This window comes from Parambassis ranga, chromosome 16, assembly GCF_900634625.1.
Source record: "Parambassis ranga chromosome 16, fParRan2.1, whole genome shotgun sequence".
Lineage (NCBI taxonomy): Eukaryota > Metazoa > Chordata > Actinopteri > Ambassidae > Parambassis > Parambassis ranga.
The window spans coordinates 15,232,018-15,253,998 of record NC_041036.1 but is presented as its reverse complement, the minus strand read 5'-3'; the positions used below and the strand labels follow the sequence as shown (position 1 = coordinate 15,253,998).

General features: G+C 42.8%; 1 protein-coding gene across 2 annotated transcripts in view; it reads left to right on the top strand.

Annotated features, from left to right (window-relative positions):
• Nucleotides 1-21,547, top strand: part of efna3b (ephrin-A3b) — a 45,909-nt gene extending 24,362 nt beyond the window's left edge. For both annotated transcript variants that reach the window (XM_028425832.1, XM_028425833.1), the window contains 4 exons: nucleotides 12,950-13,242; nucleotides 14,141-14,206; nucleotides 15,152-15,229; nucleotides 19,618-21,547. In XM_028425832.1, coding sequence (XP_028281633.1) covers nucleotides 12,950-13,242; nucleotides 14,141-14,206; nucleotides 15,152-15,229; nucleotides 19,618-19,736 — 556 coding nt within the window. In that variant the 3' untranslated portion in view covers nucleotides 19,737-21,547. The remainder of the gene's footprint in view (nucleotides 1-12,949; nucleotides 13,243-14,140; nucleotides 14,207-15,151; nucleotides 15,230-19,617) is intronic.
• Nucleotides 21,548-21,981: the final 434 nt, after the last annotated feature.

The window sequence follows — 21,981 nt, the reverse complement described above, 5'->3', positions numbered from 1 at the left end:
TTCTTACACACATCTGTGAAAGTGTACCAACTCCTACGGCACACACACATACACACCGTTATCCATAAAGGCACAACAACAGCCTTCCAAGACATAACAGCATCTTTTCATATTGCTGAAATTGGCTGAATCAAAGTGCTGTTAACAAGACGGGGAGCCGGTTTGTCAAAAGAGCGGCGCAGCAGCCGAGGTGAGCAGGTGGCACATCTGTTTTCAAAAGAGATATTTTTAAATCTCAAACCTGAAGGCAGCAGTACACCAATGGCAGTCACCGACTACTGCTGTATTCACTCTTTGGGCAGTGTTCAGTATATGTGGCACACTGGATGAGTAGTGAAGTGAGGGAAAGCATTCGGGACATTCTTCATTTAAGTGCAGAATCCATGCAGGATATACTGTAATACTCTATATTCTTATACAGTAACGAATGCAGATACATTTTGTTTTACAGGAGACATCATTGTAACCTAATGGCAACTGACATTTTGAACTTTTTACAAACTCTAGGCCCTCACACAGAGGCACAATGAATAAATAATTGTAAATCTTTAAAGTTAACTGCAAGTTACAAGACTTTCTTTTACTAGACAACATAACTTTTATTTTTGAATATCTGCTTTAATTATAATATTAATGTTACTAATAGTTGGCAGAGACATGTTTTTGTTTTTCAGGTGTCTTTTTGAGCTGATCTTTTTTCAGCTTTTCTCTGTGTGGTGACCCACAAGCTTTGTTTGTAAATGATCTATTGCAAATCTGCTGTGTGACAAAAGCTGAACCAACAGTTGAGAGGTCAGAGCCTACCTGCCGATCAGTCTGTCTGGCTGACCAACTCTCTTTTTTACTGTGTGGAGGGAAAATAATCCACTTTCTAAAGAACAGTAATTAAGTTTGATTGATGATTGATTGATGATTCTGCACACACACACACACACACACACACACACACACACACACACACACACACACACACACACACACACACACACACACACACACACACACACACACACTGTCCACTTCTTATCCACATATCATTCTTACGAGTAAAATGAGGGCTCTTTGGCCTGCAGTGGGAGGAAATAAGAGAGGAGTGTCCATTATCAGAATGATGTTGGCTTCACCTGAGCTGACAACTTTTAGTGGAAGTGGGATGGAGGGAACGAGGAAGGAATAGCTGAAAGGATAAGGAGATTAGATAAAAACCAAGCCTGTGTTGTAGCTGTCCTGTTTGCGTGTGCTTCCATCTCCTGTCTGCATGGATGAGGGAATATGACGCTGACTTAGTGTCAGACTCCTGCTGGCACATACTGTAGCCGCAGATTAGAGAGATGTGGGAGAAGAAGGGAGAGGATGAAAGAGGACAGATGGATAGATTTAGATATAGTGGTGCTTACCCAGTGGTAGTCTGTGTTATCAGTTGTCATTGTTGTAAAATTTAAGTGAATGAGATTTTGACTCTTTTCCTGAGTCATTCTGATTCTCTTCTACCACCTTCACTACTTGTCCTTTCACCCATCTCTTCTTTGTTCTTCTTGTGTGTTAACAGTCTCTCTGACTTTACTCTTTTTGTCCTATCTTAATGTCTGTCCATCTATCTGTCTCGTTCCTTCCCTCCCTGTGAGTCTCATATTAAACTTTAATTCCCTGCAGTGGAGGGCCAGAGAGCCTGATAGTGACAGAGCCTGACAGAGGTGTGGTAAAGGAAATATAGACAGTGACAGCTTAGGGGGGGGGTCACATGCAGGTGCATGTGTGTGTGTGTGTGTCTTTAGGGCAAACAAAGACATATGCTCATGTTTGTAAAGACTATTTTCCACTGTTGACGTGTATGACAGCTGCTTTTAATATCTTTAGATTAAGACTAGAAAACTGTGAGCATATCAATGCCAAATCTCTGCTCTTTCCTTTGCATGATGTGTCTGTCTGTATGTGTCTGAGTGTGTGTGTGTGCGTGCACACGGCTTTGCCTCTTATTGCGTGTGCACAGTCAGCAAAAAGTTGGCACTGAAACTGATAAGCCATTATGCACAACGTGGGAGTGCATGTTTATGTGCCACTTTGTGTGTGTACGTGTGTGTGCCAGCCAGCCAGTGTGTGTTAGGTTTAATGATCTTTTTGATGGTTTGGTGTAGCGGATATTGAGATGGATGGTCCATATGCTCTTTATGGTCCATGCATATTTCATATTCCAGCAGCAAAGCAGAGCGGAGCAGAGCAGCCTTTTGCTTATATGGCCAGGATGTTGCACTGGGACGTGGGCTGACTTTATGAGTGCTCATATACACATCCCACAGCTTTGTCCCCTTTGAGTAAATTCCCAAGTACGAATAAATACAAGACATTTCAGAAAGACACCTACATATCCATAAACCTGCCATAGACATCAGATCTTTAAAGGGACCCATGAGGCCACCTGCTGTATGATTCACGGCTGCTGTCATTGGTGCATGTTTGCATGTCATTTATGGCAAAGGACAGCACTTTAGTTAAAGTAATAACCTGCAGCATCTTCATATGAATAAACACAAACTTTGCTACTTTCCATTCCCATTTATAAAACACAATAGTGATTCAGCTGATGCCTTTTTCATTTCCTGTTCTCTCCTGAGAAATACCCCAGCATGGGCACGCAGAAAAGCGATGTCTTTTATGCTTCCGGCAGCAGCTGCAGTTTGTTTTGGAATAAACAGATGAAGAGCTCAATGAAAGAAAAGGGGTGCAGAAGCTCAAACCTCATCAAAGGAAAGCATAGGACCACATTTCAGTGAAGTGTTTTACCATAAGCAATGATCAGAAAGTGCAGATGATGTAAAGTCACTCTACACACACACCCAGAGACAGAAAAAGGCCTTATTTCTGTGCATGGTGGAACTGCTTTGCAGACCCTGTTTGTTCCTCGCCAAGAAAACATCAGTGTGGTTATATTTTTAAGCAATAGAAATGACAACAAACAGTATTTGTTAGTTCAGGTTTCAGTTTTGGGACTCGGTCCATCCATTCTCTTAACCTGCTTTTTGCTACAGGGTTCTATTCCTGCTATCAGAGTGAGGCGGGGGTTGGACAGTCACACAGACGAACATCACACCTACTGCTAGTTTAGAGTCCTTGTCAGGCACACCATATGGGAGGAAACCGGAGTAAGAGGAGAGACCCACGCAGGCGTGGAGTAACATGCTAACTCCACACAGAAATGCCTCAACTTTCCGGCCGGTTCCCAAAAACAGCGTGGCATGGAGGGATTCAAATATTTTAAATATCTGCTGTTAAAATGTAGAAGTAGACTCCGGCAAGGTTAAGTAAGCCAATGTCGATAAGAGTGCCAAGACCATAAAAAGTCACCTGAATGCTGTAAATGTTGATGATGTGAGCAAGAAATGAGGCTTTACACCTCAGGAAAGTCAAGCGTCATTGACGGGAACATTTGCTTCTTTTCTCAAATAACGACTGATCAGATTTCTCTAATGTTTTATTTACTGCACATGCTCCTATGTGTGCCTAGAAAATCCTTCTCAATACAGCACACATGCACAAAGTCCACATGGATGCACATTCTGCTGACTGTCAGATCATGATTGACAGGTGGCCACCACGCACAGAGGCATATTGACTTCACGAGAGAGTAAGAAAGAGAGAGAGGGGGAGAGAGAGGGAGAGAGAGAGGGTGGGGACGACAGGTTGACAGAGGAAGACAGAAGGGGAGGAAGAGGTGTCGTCGGAGGAGGAGTGAGAGGATGTGAAAAAGATTGAACCTGAAATGAAAAATTGAACGAGAGACGGATGGGAGGACACTGATAAGGATGGAGAGACAGAGGAGGAGAGTGGGGCAGAACGAGTGATAGTAGGGGAGGAGGAGGGGGGGTGTTCTACTGATAGACTGTCGAGTCTGACAGAGCCTGCTCATGTGGAGAGAGTCAGTCACATCATCAAACACTGACACCCACAAACATGCACACAAACAGAGATGCAGAAGCTTGGAAAATCACCTGGATCTAAGGCTTAATGTTTGTAATCCTAGCAGGTCCTCTCACCACACCGCAGTTTAGTTATGTTACAACTGCTGTACATGGAAGCAGCATGTGTCCTCCCTCTTTCTTCACAGTTTGTTTCAGCTTTCACAAACTTTCTTAGTGTCTTGGACTCCAAGGCCTGCTTTAGGATTGGATAAGTGAGGATAGTGGAGCAAATCTCACAGATACAGTATAATGCAGAAAACACAGAGATTCTGTTTGAGCACCAGTCACCAGCAAGTCTGTGCCAGATTCAGATCTGGCATCGACAAGATTTTTGGCTCATTCATCACTCATGAAAACTTTTTTTTTTTTTGGCCTGCAGAAGGTCTTAGTGCGCTCTGCTTCTCTTATGTTCTGCTTTGACAAAGAATAAAAATAGAAAACTCTCCACATCAAGTGAGCCTGAACATGTGTGTAGTGCAGGATTTTGTTCTCCTTCATTGTTTTACTTCATTCAATTCATTCTTCCTAAATGGGTAATTGAGCACTTAATGTTTAGATCAGCAATGTGCTCCAATCTGCATGCATTAATTTCAGGCCTTTGTGACTGAGTATATATGGAAACATTTAATTAATCTGCCATGTCACAGTGCATTAATAGAAATGTTAGAGCAGTGTCATCTTCTATCAGACAAGAATACCCAGACGCATTTAAACACTTAAGCCGGTGCCTGCTTGTCTAACCACCTCTTAATACTCTGTGTGTATTACCACCTTTGGACATGTTTCAATCTGTCATGCACTAAGAGCCTCTGTTAGCCTCCACGCTTCTCCTGTTTTTCGTCTTATTGTGATGTGTTTTGTCACTTTTTGGGAAGATTCAGAGGAAATTCATCATTGGTTATGTTTATGTTCCATGCCTGCTACAAAGCACCTTTATGCCACATGTACCAGGATGCATTGCAAGTGAGGTTCAGAAGGTGAGAGAGGTGAAGAGCTGCTTGTAGACTCATTTCTGGGTGGTCCCCACTGGTTTTATACTTTTGCTAGGCCAGCTACCTTGACTGACTCTAAATTAGCCGGTAAAAAGGAACATACTCACAGTAACAGATGCCATTTTTGCTGTTGGATTATAGTTTTGATTTTGTATTTTGAGCATCAGGGTCTGTGGATTCTCAGTCAGGCATCTTGTAGTCCTTTGGAGAAGCAAGATTATTGACAATGGTGTTGACGCTTTACCCTAATTCTAATACACTGCAATGAAAAAGTTAAAAATGTGTTCTTCAAGTTCTTTGTAAATGTAACACACCCTTGCCCACCGCCTTTAGAGCTGAACTAAGATGTACAAAGAAAAAAAATCTCCACCTGAAAATGGTATGAAACACAATTTGCCCCAGTAATAGCTGATGATTTGTGATAATGTGGAATAGTAATAAGTGGTATTTAATTAGCCATTAGAGAGACAGAGTAGAGCTGGTGGATAAAGAGGGGATGGGTTTTCGCACAAAGCAATGAACCCCTGTGGTCCACCCACCCAATCCCCCCCCCCCTTTTTTTTTTTTTTTTGCTACAATAGCTCTATAGCTAGTGCTTCTTCTGTCGTCATGGAGACTAATGTTGAAAACCAGCTGTGGTTTTGTCTTGGAAGCCCATTAGGCTGGAGCTCAGTTGGCACTCCTCTCTGTCTTGCTTTTCTTCCTGGCTTTGCCTCCTTAGACTTACAATGGAGAAAATATTCCATCCGTGTTTAACTCTAGACTGTGATATCGGCCATGGGTCAAATAAGGGTTGCAAATTCTTCTGAGTCTTTGTTTTACCCTGTTTGATGTGCCTGATAGGGGATATATTTTTTTCTTATATTAGCCAAGCTGGCCACACACAGACACAGCTGGACGCTGCACCGAAAAGGAAAGCTCACACAGTTTCAAAGCTACTTAAAAGTACCTAGTGTTTTTTGCGTGACAGATGCCACCCTTGCAGTTCAAGTAGGTTAAAACAAGTGCAAGCAGATAAAAGAATTATTTGCAAATACTATCTGACCCAGGTCTGCTTGATGGATGGCACTACTTCTCATTCCAGATTGTCCTTCCGCCTGGCATGCACTGTTTCTTGCCCCGGATCCCTTATTAAATGTGGCTCAAGAGAGGGGCCTGAGTAATGTTGTTGTTGTTGTTGAGAATGGTTTATCCCAGCGCTGGAGCTCTTTTCCCCGCAGCCCTGATATTCAAGCCTCCAGACCCTGACCCAAACACATCAGTCAGCGGGACATTGGTGCCATGTGACTCAGCCAGGAAGTGGGCTGAGGCGGGCAGGGAGAATGAATGTTATGCAGCAGATTGATCAGGTTTCACAGGACACCGCCAAACCATCAATCTGTAGGACTGTACGCACAGGTGTGTGTGTGTGTGTGTGTGTGGGTTTAGTGTACAGACAGGGTCAGGGCTAGTGTTGTGTGTTTGGGGCAGTGAATGCAAGAATCAATAGCTGGGTCAGAGGGTAATGTCTCACTGAGTGCTGAGTCTATACACAGCCATCAGACAGGATCACTATCAATCATGAGAGAGCTTAGGGAACATACACTCTCTTTCTCTTCCCTGTGTGTCTCTGCCTCTGCTGGCCCGGTGTGTGATGGGATCACTATTGCTCATGTAAAGGCTTTGGGAACAGAGACAGAGGGAGATGTAGGGAAAGAGAGGGTTAGAGCAGCCCAGGGAAGGATTGATGGTGCAAAGTGACAGAATAAGAGGGAGAGATTGGTGGGTATTGGCAGATACATGCTGAATGACACTTGGGGTTTGAGAGATAGAAGTCTTAAAGTGAAGAAACTCTTTGGAGCGTAAAATAGGCTGTGCGGGTGGGAAGAGGTGGCGAAACGGACGATAAATTAAAGTTGAAGACAAAATCAATAAACACGCAAATTAAGGTAAAGACCTCAAGTCCGGCCTTATTCACAGGTTAAACAACATTTTTCTTAATTGCAGCATTCTGTCTTCCCTCCTTCCTGTTCTTGTCATTCATTCTTTCATCCAACCACATCTCTGATCTACACGGCCTTTTTTCTTTTGTCTTCTCATCCTGCATGTGTTTCAGCTTCAGCTTTTGCCATCTGCTATTCCATTCAGTAGTTCCTTTTAATTTCCTCACACGCATCCATCTGTGTCATGCGTGTTTGAACAAAACCCACAGAAAAGCACGTATTATTGATCGCAGAAACATGCATGTGCTGGAAGAACACGCTTTCTAATAATATAATGGTGTGGGAGTGAGACAGCTGAGTTCAAAGGGCTAATAACGCCCGCCATTAAGTTTTCTGCTGCTGGAACACACTCCCTCGCTGAAAAACAGTTCATATCCACAGAGAGGATGATAAGAAGAGTGAGGGAGAGGATGACGGATGGAGGGTGGGACGGAGAAGGACTGAGAAGATGTAGGAAACTGTGTAATTCTGAGAATGTTCTCCCGTTCATGTCAGTGTTGTGTGTGAGGTCACATGGCAAGAAACCCTGTTAGCTGTAATACTTTGATCAATTACTAATGATGAACCATCGCTCTGCAGAGTGTGTGTGTGTTTGTGTGTCTGTGTGTTGTGGCCTTGAGAAAAGGCAGCATATTCCAGTCCGTTGGACACACTCTAGACAGGTATTGATTTTAATGGGGAGAATTTAGAACCAACTCAACCGCTACACCCTATCAGACAGATGTATACACACAAGTTTTTCATCAACACTTGTCTGCATGCTTCCTCTCAGGCAGTACTAAACATAGCACAGAGTAAGCGAGAACAAATGGAGGTAAGGAGACAAAAGACCGGAGAGATACAGTGGGAAGGACTCCTGTCTGTTTTTGATGAGGGCTTCATTGATGCTACAGATCTCTGGGAGTTTCCATTCAGCAGGGGAGCCATTCAATTATACCTACCGCTCCGCTGGCTGATTGTAGTCCTCTCACAACAATGTTAGCATCTCCGTATACCGGACTGAAATAGAATTAAACATTTTGGCTGCAGCTGTTAAGTCCTGATTGGCAATCATTTTTAACACTGCTGGACAAGTCTGAACCCAGTCAAGCCTCACGTCCATCAGGAGCATCTCCTTTGATTTTTCTTTATTGCGGGACATATGTCAGTGGTAGACCTTTGTCTGCCTTAGTTAAAAAAATGAAACTGTAACACCCAAATCATCCACATATCCACATGTGCCCAGTAGATTAAGCTTTCAGACTGTTAGTTACTGCAGCAGGAAAGCAACAGGGATTTTATTATTTTTTTATATGCAAGGTTTCTTCAGGACACACAAAATTTAATCATTCATTTTGGTGAATAAAAAGCAACAGATCCAGACTTTTCATAACCTACGGCGCTCTTTATTTGGAATTTGCAGGGTGCATTACTTTCCAATAAACTCTAGTATCATAGAGGGGATAACAGAGCCTCCAAAACAGAGCAACACTTTTTTAGGATAAAATCTCAGCTATGCTTTTATAAAGAAGAACATGCTAGGTTTTATAAATGTGTTTTTCAGTAATGATCACTGATCATCTACTATATATGCATGTATGGACAATGCTGACTTATGAAAGAGTTGTGCAGTCACTGTAACACTGGCCTTGGCATTATACTCGCTTGTTGAATTTTACACGGGCTGGGATGACAAGGATGAGTTATAGCATTGTCATTAAGTAGATCTGCATCTTGAGAATAGTGCTGTATGTTTTGCTCCAACACACAGCTGTGCATAGCAACAAGCCTCTCCACACGAAGATTTCTTTGAATTTTGACTTGCTGTTTCGCTGCATGCGCTGTCGATACCTTTGCACCTCTCGTCTGCCCGGACAAGTCCGTGTGACCATCCTATATTTGCGGGTGCAAACAAAACACATGCCTCATTGTAAGATGTTTTGTGTGAAAAGTGGTCTGCTTTTGACCAAAAGTTACATTGTGGGTCCATATGACATTTCTTCCATGGTTTCCATGGCGATTTTGAAGGCCTCTGCTGAGATTACTTTGCTGTAAATGGACGTTCTCCTACGTTGCTGACCGGTCATGATGAGAGGGTTTAATAAACCTTGTGAAAAATATGCCTTAATAAGTAGCATTTTCCACCTTAAATGGAGCGCCAGAGAGCTTTCACACACTTCTTTTAAATAGCTGGAAACATTAACAGTATAATCACAGACTAATGGTACAGCATAATAGTGAAATTATAGGTCTGGATGCACAACTTGTCTTCTATAAATCAGCAATCCTGTAAATAATAAACAGAGTCAGGTAGAGGTGGTTGTGGTGTTGCTGTGTGCCATTCTTGGAGAAATGTGGTGTACAGTACATGCATGGTGTGACTTTGTCGTGGCTGTAGAGATAAATCATGCTAACCGGTTTAAATATTTGAGTCCCAGCAGTCCCCTTTAGTGCCCTACTCTTCCCTTCTAACAGCAGAAAACAGCAGAGCAAGCCAGTCCTTCAAGCTCTTGTAACAAATAGGAGTGATTGCTTTTACTGTCAAAGTGTTTTATTGATGTACGGTGCTCCAGCAGGCCGGGCAGATAATAGGCAGGCAGGGGGTAACTGGCGTTATGTTGCCTATGACTGATTTATATAGGCAACATACCCTCTCTGTGTCTCTCTCTCACTCTCTCTTGCACTCTGTGATGTGATTTTACAGTAGTGACATTGATCCAGGCCCACTTTGATCTTGCTCTTAGCTGTTGCTCCTTTGCGCTCCCCCCCGCTATCACCCTCTGCTACCAGGTGACCAGACTCTGCTGCTTTTAACCCCAACTACCCCTCATCTCATCTTATAAATCCTCCCATCTTTCTCCCGATCCTTCCATCGCTCCATCTCTGTTGTGTGTATAAGTGTTTTACTCGTAGAAGCTGCTGCTCGTCTCCTCAGAGCTGCATCGCTGATGAAACAGCTCGCTTCGCCCTCGTTCCTCACTGTTATCAGATGCAACCAGCCAGGTATCACTTACAAGTGAGGAAACTAGTAGTGATTCAAAGCAGAAGCAAAGGAAGGCGTCAGGAGGGAGCATCAGCAAGCAACAGATCCAGACTTTTCATAACCTACGGCGCTCTTTATTTGGAATTTGCAGGGAGCATTACTTTCCAATAACCTCCAGTATCATAGAGGGGATAACAGAGCCTCCAAAGCAGAGCAACACTTTTTAGGATAAAATGAGAATCATGATTTTCTCAGCTAGAATGAATATGACTGATTCTTGGGGAAATCACTTTTCAAAATGAAAATATTTATTGCATTTGTCGTGACGCAGACTGCAGGAACAATATGATTTGGGCGGGTATGGGATTGTTTCAACTACCCCTCTGTCAAAAGAAAACGACACACTTCACTTTAATGCATCTCAAGTTAAAGTCATTGTGCGGTTTTCATTTGTGGTATTTTTTCAAAATCAAACAGCCTTTTTTTATTAATGCCATGCCGTGATGCCGTCAATTTTTATATTAACTGATTTTATATTCATTTTATATTATGTTTTTGAGTCTTATTAATATATGCTAGTTACAATTTTAGAAAACACTATATATTGCCACATAACACAAGTCAATAAAACAAAACTTATTTTTTAGTTTAGACTTTTTCCCTTTATTTATCTCATTTTGTGGAAATGAGGTCACTGTGTGAAGTGTGATTATACATCCCTAAATGGTAAATTAGTATTTTATTATCTAACTACTCAATGTTTTACATTTATTATTGCACATTACACTGTGGATGAACGACGTTCACAAAAAAATGAATGTATGTAAATCATTACATATATAGAATGTTTAGCTTTCCTCTTTGTTGCCCTTTAACTGATCTTCTTAAAATAAAAAAGGCAGCAAAAAATCCAGACGAGTGTAAGCTACATGCCAACCTAACCCTAACCCTAACCCTAACCCTAACCCTTGTTAGCTACACCTGCTTAGTGAGTTAGCTTGATCTGATCTGGTTGCAATGATTACAACATTGGTATATGTTCACTGGGTGTAATGATCATTTTAATTTAGTGAAAGCTGCAGATTGTAAGACTGTAGATATGATGTGAAATAAAACAGGCTGATTGTGTTTTATCAGGCACGCTCGCCTTACGAGCTCCTTGCAATATCATCGCACTCTGAAACTCACCACTCTGATTTCCTGATTATCCATGGCGTCAAACTAAACCATATTATCCAGGGTTCTGATACCACCTTTACATGATATTGGATTTGACATTAGGACACTTACGGTAAATCTCCTCTATGTGTATGTTAACAGTGTGTATTGCAATGATTCAGCCATTAAAGGTGTCACTTTAGGGTTGGCAGATTTTTTTTCTCCCATTTATCCCTTCAGTTTGGAGAACTTCTTCTCTAACTGCGTTTTTTGGTTCTATCTGCTCCATGCTGGCGCTTCCTACTCAATTTGCATTGACGCCCCCCTGGTGGAACCAAACTCATCCCTCACTCTTTCTCTCTCACTCTCTCCCTCCCTTTTGCATTCACTATAAATATAGTTTCCTCAAAGCATTTTTACGCTTTTTTATCCACTAATACCACAAGAAGTAAATCTCATCTGCAGGCTAGTAAATGATGTAATGAGAGGAGAGGAGAGGAAACAAGAGGAGAGGAGAGGATGAATGTTAAACAATTATTCTTCCGTTCCTCTTACTCTGGAAAAAAAGCGGGATAAGAGTAATGGAGAGCTGGGAAAAAGACAAATTCAGGAAGGATTTGACAAGGAGTGATGGAGGGTGGGAGCCATTGAGAACAGTGTTTCGATCTTCATTTAATAATTGAATAATAATCTCCCTGGAGACATGACCTAGAATTGGCAAAGAGGGAGAAAGGCATCATCAGGCTGAGGATGACACACTGCTGCCCCCTTGTGATTTTATGGTGTCACCACTGTAACATCTGTGTGTGTGTGTGTGTGCGCGCGCACATGTTCATTGGTGTGTGTATGATTTACAACTGCAACCTGTCTCTGTCACACAGATATGGGCCTGTGTCTGTGATGGGGAGAAAAAAGAGGGCTTTTGTATGTCAGGAAAGAATCTATTTCACTTTGTCACACAAGCTACACACACACACACTCCTAGACACAGAATCAGACCTTATCTTCCTGTCAAGCCGAGTCTTTTTTAGGGTTGACGCTGATATATGAGCTTTGGGGGGGAAGAAACGTGGCCAAGACGTTGACGGCTGACGTGAGCGCAACGTTGGGCTCAGGTTGATGTACGAGCACTGGGGTTAGGGGACAATGCCGCGCTGACACCAGGAGAAGGAGCTGTGGCCCTGGGGCCTTGAGTCCATACTGAAGAGCCAGCTCTGCATTCTTTGCATGCAGCAATCTTGCAGCTACAAATACACACACATGCACGCACACGCGTTCACACACCTGCTTTGTGTTATTAATAACTCTCAAAACAAAGATTTGTTTGACATCGGGTGAGCATCCAAACAGAAACCATCCAAAGACAACATACCAGGCGGTGATCTGAGGTGTTACATTGGCTTTGCAGTGACGTATGTGACAGGGACTGTTGCCCAAAACATGTGTCGAAAAATGTTGCACGCTCGGTTTGGAGTCAGGCCATGTCATTTGTGGGACAAACAAGGAACTTAGTGTCAAAACACAACAAAAAAATGTGGCTTAATTATATGTTTGTCTGTGTACACATGCTGTTTTTAACAAGGAAAATGATCAAATATGTCTGGAAAAAAGTGTATATTATGATCAATTCATTTGTGTGTGTGTGGGTGTGTGTTAAACGCAGCGAGCTACACAAATTTTACTGCAGAAAAACTTTTTCAAACTTCACTGGCTGCCAAAAGCAGCTTCTCTTCCTTAAATTTTAATGAGTTCCACTACTTTAATGAAGGAAAACAAGCAAAGAAAATCAGGAAAGTGTCCAGTAAGGAAATGTTTCAAATTACTTTTGGTAAATGGAAACCATGAATCATTTTTTGAACTTGACTTCTAATAGTCTCTGTTGCTTCTCTCTCTGTCTAGTCTTCGTCGGGAGGGCTACACAATGCAGGTGAACGTCAACGACTACCTGGACATCTATTGCCCTCATTACAATGACAGCCAGCGGATGGTGGGCACCGGAGAGCAGTACATCCTCTACATGGTCAGTTACCGTGGTTACAGGAACTGTGACCCCCAGATGGGCTTCAAGAGGTGGGAGTGTAACCGGCCTCACGCTCCTCATGCACCCATCAAGTTTTCCGAGAAATTCCAGCGCTACAGCGCCTTCTCGCTGGGCTATGAGTTCCACGGTGGCCAGGAGTATTACTACATCTGTGAGTGGAGTCAAACCGTCATCAGTGTGTTTCAGTGTGTGCAAACAGAAAAAGAACCAGTGGGGTCAGATCGTTTTTTAATTGTTGCATGGATTTGATGAATACTCTGTCATCAGGTAATTTTAGGATTACAAATTGCAGCTTCACATCTAATCACATCAGCCTGCAGCCAGGCAGCCGCATCCATTTTGTTGATCGCTAATCAAATTAACTCACAACACCTTGTGCCAGTACCATGCTGTATAAATGATGAACTTTCAGCTTGTCATAAAACAAATATCGCGGGGCACACACCGTATAATGAGTGCAGCTCTCATTTAACCTACATTATGTTCTCTATGGAAAGTTTCACTCTGCAGCAGCAAAAGGGAAAAGCAGCTGTCACTGCAAAGAGATGCCTGCGCTGCCTTTCAGTTATCAAATCAAAGTCACTCCACTGGAAATGTGTATAAAGTTTTAGTTATAGGTTAGTTATACTATTTAAATTAAAGAGCAGTTGTCTAAATGGATGTTCCTTTAATGTTTTTTTCCCCCATTTTAATGTGACACACACATAGACGCACAATTGTTTCGACGCGTAGAAATTTAATTTTTAAATCAAAACATCTCCTAAACAAATCTTTGTGACAGTTACCAAGAAAAATGAAAAGATGTTGAAAACTGTATTAATTGGCTTTAATCTGTTATATGAAGATATGAATAAATATTATTTTACTGTCATATTTCACAGGCTTCCTGTGCATTCAAATGTCTTCATGCATGCTGCGTTTAAGTACTGTTGGAGAAACTGGGACATCTGGGTTTTCGATGAGAGGGAAAAACAATCATTGATTCTTTTTTCTTTTTTTCTCTCTCTCTCTCCATTGTGTTGACCCATTGTGCATTTTATGTTGTACAGCAACGCCCACCCACCACCACGGACGCAGCTGTCTGAGACTACGAGTGTACGTCTGCTGCTCCACGGGTGAGTCTCCCACCTGTTTGTGTGTGTGTGGTGTTTGACCTGCAGTGCAATGCTTGGACCTGTTTGCAGATTTTACCTGTGGACCCATCTGGCCACACTGCCCATCTGGAAGGCACCAGGCTCCCCCACGAATTCACACACTCGCTGCATACACACACACACACACACTGTCTAAATACAGTCTAAAACAGGCGGTGCTATTAATACTCCTGCTGAGTTTCCCCTGCAGCATTTTCACTCACAGCACAGAATCCCCCCACCTGCTCCTCTTTTTCTCTTCCTCTCTCTCTCTCTGTATCTTCTGTCTCTTTCTCCTTTTCTCCCTCTTGAGCAGCAAAAAGCTTTGAAGGCCCTCACCCCCGCCTCCATCCTCTCCTCTCTCCTTCCTCCTCTTTCACCCCTCCTTCCTTGCTCCCTGTCAGAATCCATTTATTGCTGTGTGCGGTCAGTGGGTGGCTATGTATACGTAGCATTATCCTCTCTCACTTGGTTGCCACCCTTCAATCTCTCGACCCTCTCTGGCCCACTCACTCACACAAACACACTCATACGCTCACACATGTACACACAGACTTTGATCCCTGGCCTGTCCGGTCCTTTTAACTTCCACAGCCCTGTAGTATTAACCTCTCCTCCCTTTCTCACCCCCACACAGCTCCAGCGCTCTCCAGGCCTTTTCACACACTGACTCTCTTCAGTTTGATCTGCCTCCGCTCACCCCCTCTCTCTCTCTGTCAGGGCTGCTGGTGATGTTCTGGTTTGACAATCTGCCTCCTCTGGGGGGAATTTCTTTTAACCCATACACCCTTGCTTCTCTGCTCTCTTGCATGTTGCTCTCATGTCAAGTTGGATGTAATTAAAATCCATGGTTTAACCCCTGCTCCCTCCCTCCCTGTTTTCTGTCTCACTTCATTCCTCATCTCTCTTTCTCTGTCTCTCTCTCAGCCTCTGACGCGGATGATGAGCCAGAGCCTACAGAGCCAGACTACACGCTTAGACCAGGCCTAAAAATTGATGATATTGGTGAGTCACACACACTCACCTGAACACACATAAAGTTGAGTAAGTGTTAAACACATCTGTCTGTTCCAGCTTGATTCATTCACACAACAGTCGCAATCATGGGAATCATATAATTGGTGCTTTTCAAAAGCTTATTATAAACACATGCTTGCATATGGTTTTCAATGAACCACTGATCAATACACATTTGTTGCTCTAGTGACCATTAATAGGAGAGATTTACTCAAAATAAATTACAGGCATCATATACCGAAGAAAAATGTCATGTGTGTTTGATGCGTTGATTTTTGGTCACAAATAAGTGGTGATGGTGCATATAGGCATGGACAGCTTGATACCTATTTAGATACTTTTTAGTCAAATTATATTTTCACGTTGTCACCTGTAAATCAATACTCCAAGTATTTGGCTCTGCAATGCTTCCTGTCATAATGAATCCTGACAAGCTCTTCCACTCTGAGTGTCAGGACAGCCTGGAGGAACAAAATAAAAACCTCTCAAAAGCAATTGCTAAATACTAAATGACCGAATCCACAGCTGCACAGAAATTACATTTTGTATTTTTATATTAAATTTATTGGATTTGTTGACATTTTTTAAAGACCTTATACTTTAAATGTGTCAGCATATTGGTCCTTGATATCTAACAGCACAGTGACCGTACAGCATCAAACTGAAATGTGCCAAAAAAAAAATACATTCAGCACAGTTAACTTCACAGCACCAGCTGGCTTGGCAAGCTGTTGATCCTGTTAAAGACCTACATGAATATTCATTTCACATATTTCATGCCGTTTTCACCCGGACAAGCAAAGAACACAGAGTTTCATGATCACTCACCACAAACACTATAAAAATTCATTCAGAAAAGCGAGGCAGATTTCCTGCTTCAGCCTCCTGTCTGTCTTAATGTGGCTCTCAGTGGAACATGGTGGCAGTTCCCATGAATCATGCTTAAAGTGTTGGCACCGGAACTGTATGAATTCTGGCAGTGATTAGATGGAGAAGCTGAGCAGTAAATCAATAGATGACAGACTTTCTGATAATCTCTTATATGATCATATGGTTGATTTTTAGTGTTATGGCAACTGCACAGCAACACAGTAACAAGGTGATGGCCACAGTTAGCTAGTTTCCACCCATTATACAGCAGGTATCAATCAGGATCCTGTCTGGCTGTCACGCTCTCCTGCAAGGTAGCTGTAAAATATTCTGCAGTGTTGTTGCAAATCTACTGTGTGAGTGCGTTTGCATGTGTGCGCTTGTGTAATTTATCCGTTTCTTCTAATAACTGTCATAACAACCTCATCTCTCGCAGCGGCACATACCTGCAGGTCACACAAGCTTCTTTCCTTCCGATCGTTCTTTCTTCTCTCTCTCACTCCATCTCTTTTCTTCATCCTCTCTTCATCCTCCTGCTTAATTCCCATCCCCTCCCAGAGCACAAGTAGCAAAGCAGCAGAGGGGAAAGCCACCCATTCTTCTTTTGATGTGTAAAATTGAGTTGGTCCCTACCTTTAATGTATAATTTTACAACACAGTGTTTGTCTTTGCACTGATAATAGACTATTCATTAATGCTATCACAGTTTTACAAAAAGTGAAATCATTTTATTGCTGATTTGTTGATTTTTATTACATGTGAGCACAGACTGTAGCAACCTCTCCCTCATTTTGCCACTGAGCAACATATATTCTCATCATGTTTGCTCACTGCTTTTTCTCATTCTATCCATTCCTGCAAGTCGATGTAAACAAACAGAAAAAGGGCAAAAGATGTTCAGTGCAATGGCAGAAATTCACATACAGTGCAAAGATTATTTCCACATAAGAACCGTTGGCCTTTAACAGCATAAAAATACTGTTAACACTGAGTGAATGACTGACACAATATCAGAGCACAAATTAGCCCGGCTCCTATGGGTCATTTTCACCTGTAGTGCTGTGTTGCCAATTAAATTAATAGGAGAATCCAAGTGGTGCGAAAGGAAGTGAGGAAATCAGCAGGGAGCTGTGAAATGAAGTGAAAACAAAGAAGCGTTGCAGCTTCCTGCTCGCCGATTAGACTCATCACATCACAGCTTTAATTACAGTTATTCAAAGTTCACATCAGCACATTCACACAAACTGCTCACTTCAAATCTTCCCGATTACTGTGTGTGAAAAATGTTTAACTAAGCTGAATCTTGCAAGCTCATATAGTACACCAGCCTCTCTCTCTCTCTCTCTCTCTCTCTCTCTTCACTGCTTACAGTTTATTTCCTGGGCGCTGCCCCTTTCAATCAATGTCTACACCTCAACAGTGGTTCCCTCCTGAATACGGCCTCTAGTATTAGATTTCATTTAAATCTCATTTACAACGCAGATGGAATGGTGCTAGCAGCTCCCCGTGCAGCCATGTGATTACTGATGGCTTTCAGTGGGAGGATACTCATTTACCCACCCTGTTGGCTCAGGTTACTTCGTCTGATCATCAAGTCCGGCCATTAGCAGAAAAATCTGACGCGTTTCTCCTTAATGGCTTTTATTGTAGCAATTACCAGTCCTTTGAGTGACAGTGTGTTTAGGGTGCTGTGCCAGCAACATTGAGTTATATCAGTGTCAGACCATAACACAAGCTGTTAAAAATTGACTGTATGCCTCTTCTGTTTTTTATAGAAAGAGTTTTAATTCAGCCTGCTTCATGCATACGGGTATTTGTTATGAAATATTACATTGCTACCTTAACACCACACACAAACGAAGGGCTTTACAAAACGAGTCAGAAAGGACGGAGGCGTCAGGAGCTGGCAGAGGTGTCAGTAAACAACAGCTGATGATACCAGGTGTGCCAGCTGATCACTCAGGTGCGTCACTTAGTTGATGTCACAACCCTGAAGTGCTTCTCACGACAACATCAACACCCAGGGCTTTCCAGATGTAAACAACTGCACTTCCGTGTCAGGTTTCAAAACACAATTGAACAAATGTGTGTAATTGCTAGTGGCTAATCCCTTAGTGATAATGTGCTGTTTTGAATATAGTTCATGACGGAAACGTCTCGGCACTGTAATTAGGGATGTGGCAATATGTCACTCGGAACTAATAAAAAACGCAGGCCAATGAAAGACTTACCAATCAGGTCCTCCAAATTGCACCTTTTACTGCGTCTGCAATCAAGAAACTGAAGTGTGATATACTGTGTTTTCTTTTTAAACCAATTAATATTCTCACAGCTATTGTAGAGGGTGTCTTTGATAAGATGAGTTCACAAAAGAGCACTTTTTTTAATTCAGAAGCCTTCACTTGTCTCAGAATCCTAAGTATCAGACAGATGTCGCCTGCTGTTTGTGCGCACACACACACACGGTTCACCATGTCAGAAGTTCACAAAGTGCATCACGCAAACGTCTTGCTAAACTGCCATTGTGTGTGTGTTTGTGTGTGTGGGTGAGTGTGTAATAGCAGGGCCACACATTAGAACCAGTTGTACGAGATGCTCTGCAGTCTGCTGTTTGTGTCTTAAAACCACATTCCTCTGTCAGTCAGCACCAAAGCAGCACGGTGAGGTAACACAGTGTCCTGACCTCTCAGCTGCATGCTCGGTTACAGAGCGGTCAAAGCTGTTAACCTGAGCTCCACTGCTGCATAGACCTCATTAGTTTGGCCAGCAGAGCATACCAGAGGAGGCCATCTCTAAAACCAGGTGTCAGCCAGTCATTACTCTGCTGTCTGACCCTCAGAGCAGCTGGAAATATTCTGGAGATGCGGTGCTGGGTGGAAATACGGAGAACATCTCCGTGTCATTTCAGTGCCAGCAAACCATAAACACAATAGTTGCTAATCAGTATCAGCTGACTTTTGTACAGACGGAAAAACGTGCTCCTGTCTGGTCGGTGCTCTCATTAATCAAGTGACTACAGAGGGTGTGTCTGGCCACGCGTGTGTCTCATAGGTGCAGGCGTGCAGCAGACTGTCTGGTTTGTTGATTAGACATTCAGTGTGTAGCTTTCAACAAAGGAGCGCAAACTATTTTTAGGATGTTACCAGGTGTACATGCAGGGGGATTGGGTGGGATTACAGTGCATACATACTGTCTGAAGTATGCAAGTATGTCTGACTGGGAATGTGTCACTTTATTAGAACAATGAGACCCTCTAATAACAGCTGCAGTGTACTGTAGCCTTGTGTTTGCAGAGTAACCATGTTTCAGTGGGCGTGAGGCTGAAAACTGCTTTTGTTCAGTCAGCTCAGTAAACAACTTGTGCTACCGTCGTATTAGAAGCTCAGATAAGGTTAGAAGGTCCTTTCAGGGATTAAGAATATTCTCTGCTCAAATTGTAATAGATTATTCACACCTCCTCTTTATTAATGTTTCCTAATGTCTTTTATTTGTTTTTGCCTTCTTAGATGAATTTAACCCCTTTGTTCCCAAGCTGGAGAAGAGCGTTAGTGGAAGCAGCCCATCCAGGGATCGCCTTCTCCTCACCGTGATGATGCTCTTTCTGGCCGCTCTTTTCATCTCCTAGCAACGGTTATCCCATCAGCGTCACCATGCCAACTAGCCTTGGGAGGGTGTACAGTACCAGGAGGAGGAGAGGAAGAAGAGAGCAGGAGAAGTCAAGAAGTGCAAGACTTTGAAATCAGAGTTTTCGAGCATCACAGTGTGAATGTGTGTGTGTTTGTACAGGTGTGTGAGGGAGTGTGGGTTTGGAGAAGCTGAAATAGCTTCGGGCACAAGGTGACACAGACTGAACCGTATATTGCATTAAAGGCAGCCTGTGCTCACAGGTGCAGGTGCGGTCAGACCTGTGTGCGAGTGTGTGTGTGTTTGTGTGTGTCTGTGTATGTGTGTGTCTGAGCAGGCCATGGGTTGAGCTTGTTGAATCATGCACACCACAAAAAGCATTTATACAACGGGAGGATAAGAAGAAGAAACCCAACCACCCAATTGAAAACTATTTGAAGACTTTCCCTTGGATCTGATTGGCTGTAACACGTCCTTAGGGCTAGTTGCCATAGTTTCTTGCAACAAGACTTGAGCTGAACTCAAATGAACTGAATCAAATAGATTTCTGCAGAAGTGAACTGAAATTGCCTTTTTGTTGTTCTTGTTGTTGTTGAGCTTAATGCTGGGAACTTGTCCCAGTCTAGGGAGGGCGGAAAAAGGAAGCAGCTGATGAGCTACGCTGCTCCGGTGTAGGAGACTAGTCAAAGTAGCTGATAGTTCATACACAAACACACCCTGGGACTCCAGACACCAGTGTTTTAGTTGCCATCCACACTAAGCTGTGTCATCCTATGTTCACCATTGGTCCACAGACGGCAACAGGACTGGAGGGCTTCAGGGTAAACTACAGAGCATTTAAATGATGAATCATTCACTTTGAGGTGGATAAAAGAATGTGGCGGGAGTTTAGATGTGCCATTGAGAGAAACTGCAAGAGTGTATTGATGTTATAAGTTGCTTTTCTGTTTTGTCCTTGAAGTACTCGGTTAGTTTTCTGTCATCTCCAAGGTTAACGAAGCACACGGTGGCTACGGAGCAGCCATGGATACACACAGCAATACTACCCTCCTCACATTGGATTGAGTAAGAGGTGAGGAAGAGGAGCAGGGAGGAAGGCACGACAGAGGAGGACAGTCACTCACACAAAGCATCGGACAAGAAGACCTTTCCTCACTGTCTGTGTTGGTGTGGCAGGCCGCCATACCGACCTCTGTAAACCCATGTGTCAGATGCCACAGTTTTCTGTTTCTGTACGAGTGTGATTATGTGTGCCTGAGTGCCCTGAAAAAACACATCAGAGTGTGCTGCTTGTATGTGTTTGACAGTGAAAGCGAATATTGGTACTAACAGGCTGAAAATACATCCGCATACTGTACACACAAAAAAAAATCAAAACAACTAAAGCAACAGTTATACATGAAAACCAAGTGCTTTGGAGAGGTATGGCAATTCAAAACTCAAATGTACCAAGTCAGTTGCTTCAGAATAGTGTTTCCATAGCAACTAGCACCTTATTCACCATGGTTACCCTACCCTGCCGATGATGGACTGTAGTAGGGAATGGCTTGCCATAGTAGCTGATAACAATGAGAAAGGTGGTATTGGTTTTAACGATGATGGTAGTAATGATAATGATGATGATGATGATGTTGGACTGCGAGCTGACCTCTGGCCCTAAAAAGGTCACACAGCGGCTCACCCACCGGCATGTGAGGCGTTCATGTACTTGTGTAAATGTCACAACGGACACAGAATGGAATTCCAATGTCTTGAAATCTGCCGAGGTGAAATGTGATGTAAGCATTTTTACAAACCTGAATCTGAGTTTTCTTTGTGGTCGTTTTATTTGTTTTTATATTACTGTTCTGTTGAGTTGGTTGTGAAATATAATTGGTTTTCTTGAGGGAGGGGGGGGGGGGGGGGGGGGACATGGGCTAAAAGTTGTGTGGGTTGGGCCGTATGTAAACTTGGGCTGCACTCTGTGAATCTCTTCAAATAATTCCTCAGCTTTAAGATGAACTTGGATATTAATACTTAACGTTTGGCTCATTGCTGTGCCGTCCAAAACTCACACACTCATCATTAGGTGTAGTACTCTACAGCCTGTATGCATGTGAGAAAGTCATCCTCATGATGTTGCCAGGGCTTTAAATTTTCCATTAGGAAGCATATGTCCAATCCAGATCATTCATTTACATGCAGGAGGAAGGAGCAGGAGGAGGAGGTCAGCATATTACACTTTGTTTGAGAGTATAGATCCACTC